Below are 3291 nucleotides of genomic sequence, written 5' to 3'. Positions count from 1 at the left end.
CTTTGATTGTGTTGCACCATTCTGATACATTAATGAAAAAATTTGTTATAAAGTCATGTAATTAGAACAAAGAATGATATTAGTGCATTTGCTAAGCTTATGGATGAATATCAATTCAACTAGTAGAGTTAGATAACGATATGTTTATAAATGAATATCAATTCAATTGGTAGAGTTAGATAACATGCCTGGATTTTTTACTAGCTTTCAGTGATCATCATCCATTGTCTACTAGTAAAATGCTCTTCGAACTCCATCCTGCAGTCCTTTGAACAGAGAGTAATTGCATGTACAAAAAACTTATTTCCTTTATATGCAATTGTCTTCTTCTCCGCACCAACGCACCATAAATGGCCTTGCAGCTCTAAAACTCCTTTCATCCTTGCTGTCTCCCATATAAACTTGAAAAGCCCTAGAGCCCTGTCCAACTGCTTAACCCCACTCAAAACCATCTTCTCCTGGTTAGAAGTTAAAATCCTTCCCATGCACAAGCAATACCTATCCATCCCTACCCTATAAACCCCGCCACATATTTCTACTTCAATATCTGTAATACTGCCACAGAGGTAATATTGCAGAAGTGTGAACAAACATCTGGATGAATGACCTAATGTCTTGGAAAGCTTCTTTTGCACTAGGCTCTCTTGATGTCGAGCCTCCTTGTATCCAATATTTCTATCTATTAACACATCCTTGATCTGAGCAAGCCCTTCTTTCATGACCTCAAGCTTTGACACATGAAACTGTAACTCTTCTTCATTTCTTAAAGATTTGATGAGATCATTAAACATATCAAGAACTTCTTCACATTTATTAGCAGGGGAATCAACTATTTTTGCAGGTGCAAGGCGCATCCACGAAGTGGAGTCAGGGTCATAGGAAATGGCTTTGCCATCCAAAAACTTTAGACAGCTAGAGACTATTTGGTGACCCATCTGGGTACCTTGGCTGAACAACTGATGAGTCAAAGACTCCATATCAGATTTCAAGCCCTTTAGTATTTCCTCTAGTGCTCCTGTCCATACCCGGTGTTGTGTGACCTGTGGGCATACCGTGAGACGCACCAACTTCCTTTGTTGTGCAGAAATGTTTAGAAAGTTGCACACTTTGGTGAGTGACTTTATAGTAATGGGCTCTCTTTCAATCCCGTTTATTGAAACAAACAACTGGAGAACATTCTCCACCTGCGGAAGAGGACATCACATTGTTCAGTGAGTCCTGCATTGATGCAGACCCTAGGAATGCCCTAGCCAGTGACTTGAAAGCATGCATTCTTTCTTTGACATGATCATCAATGATTCTTGAATTATCATCTATGTAAACTAGTCTTCCATCAATCAAATCCACGTCTTTGCATACATAGGGCATGCAATAGTTCTTGAATTCCATATTTCATACCAACAGGTGCATGTAGTGGCTCTGAGTTTCCAATTTTTGCACACAGGTCTTGCTGAACCACATGTAATGACCCTTGATTTAAACACTTTTTGCACATAACTTTAGCCTCGTTGTATCCAATGGCTCCCAATTTTTTTCATACATATTTTAATTTTTTGGGCTTACCTATAATTGTGCTACCATATTCCTGTTTCATTTGAGGTAGGCCATTAATGCTCATAAGTGACATAGCTTTGCTAGCTTGTGGTTTTTTCTTGGTTTTGATTGGCAGGTCAAAGTGGGGCATTTCTTTCTTTGTCTAAGGCCTTCATACAAAGATATTAGTTAAATAGGGGTAGGTTTGGATGCCCAATTTTGACCCAATGGCTTATTTAAATTAGCCTTTGGACTTAAGGGAGGTTTAAGACTTTTTAGGGAGCTTTCTCTGCGGTTCAGAGCCTTTAAGAATCTCTTAAGGCTTCTTAGGGGCTTTTCATGGTTTCTCAGGGCCTTTTAGCACCTCCTAATGCCTCTCTAGGCTCATTGCAACTTAGTTGGGCCCTGTTGGCCTTATAGGGCCTCTCAAGGCCTATATAGACTTCTTTAGACCTTCACGGGCCTCAATGAGGGTCATAAGAAGGCTCCGTGCAATTTAAATAAGCATTATTGGGCCCCCAAGGGCCAAAGACCACTCTTATTAGCCTTGAGGGGCAAGGAAGTAATTATCCTTGCCCATAGAAACCCTCTTGGCATTATTTTATTTTTTAAGAGGAGCCTTATCTCCTTATTGCCAATAAATAGAAAGGGGATCTACGGGGCAAGGATATAAGATAACTTACATAGAAAGGGGAGAGAAGACAAAATAGAGAAAAGAGACCCAGTGAAAGATTTTATGTAGAAAATAGGAGAGCAAGAGAAAAGAGAAAAAATTAAAATTAAAATAAGAGAGGGATTCTTGGCCAACTAGGATAAATCCTAGAGAGGAGAAAAGAAAAATAAAAAAGGGGACCAAAGTCAAGGTTTCAACTACTCATACAAGAAGATGATAAAAAAAAAAAAGAAAAAAAGAAAAAGAGGTTACCGACTAAAACAAGGAAGAGGAGAAAGAAGAATTGCCAAGGCTTATGGGTGTGATTCGCTATAGATTGAGTTTGATCCAGTCTTGCATAAGGTAAGACTTTGTAAATTTTATTTGAGTCTTATTAGGTTTAGATGCCTCTTGGGTGTAATATTTAGGTTTTGATTTGTGTTTGGACTTATGTTTTGATGTGAAAAGAGAGTTTACTGATACCAGCAGGCAGCAGTCGAAGCTACAACGACAATCAACTGTGGGCTCATCTTTAGGTTTTGTGAGGAAGATAGCAATAGGCAGTAGCCAAAGATGTAATAGAAATCTGATGTGAGGAATCTCGGGTTTATGTTATTGAGGAGGATAGTAGTAGACAATAGCTAAAGCTACAATGACAATCAACTATGAGGGAGCCAGTTTAGGTTTTGCGAGGAGAACATTGGTAGGCAGCAGTCGAAGTTGCAATGGAAATCAGCTGTGAGGGAGCTCAAGTTTAGGTTTATTAATAGTAGCCAAAGCTACAATGGTGATCATCTGTGAGGGGGATCAGGTTTGTGAAGAAGATAGTAACATGCAATAGTTAATGTTGCAATGGAAATCAGTTGTAAGGAGGTTTGGAATTAGGTTCTATGAGGAAGACAACAGTAGGCATCAGTCGAATAGTCGAAGTTTTAATTCAAACTTGTTTATTTTGGTATTTTCATTGCTCTAATACATCCTCCTCTAAAGAATCCTGCACCTTTTCCTTAACAAGCTCAACTGAACCCACATTGTCTCTGGAGCCTCAACCTTTAGACCCACTTTCTTGCTAACATCTTGGTCCTTATCAACATTAACAGACTCCT

The 3291-nt window shown here is 39.0% G+C and overlaps 1 protein-coding gene across 1 annotated transcript; it reads right to left on the bottom strand.

Annotated features, from left to right (window-relative positions):
- Positions 1–200: 200 nt before the first annotated feature.
- On the bottom strand, positions 201–1389 carry LOC131151437 (uncharacterized). The gene is made up of 2 exons (XM_058102682.1): positions 1204–1389; positions 201–1166 (listed from the first exon to the last, which is right to left on the bottom strand). The coding sequence occupies exons 1-2, from the start codon at positions 1387–1389 to the stop codon at positions 201–203; spliced, it is 1152 nt and encodes a 383-aa protein (XP_057958665.1).
- Between the last annotated feature and the right edge of the window lie 1902 nt (positions 1390–3291).

This window comes from Malania oleifera, chromosome 3 (genome assembly GCF_029873635.1).
Source record: "Malania oleifera isolate guangnan ecotype guangnan chromosome 3, ASM2987363v1, whole genome shotgun sequence".
Taxonomy (NCBI): domain Eukaryota; kingdom Viridiplantae; phylum Streptophyta; class Magnoliopsida; order Santalales; family Ximeniaceae; genus Malania; species Malania oleifera.
This window is presented reverse-complemented; position numbering and strand designations above follow the sequence as displayed.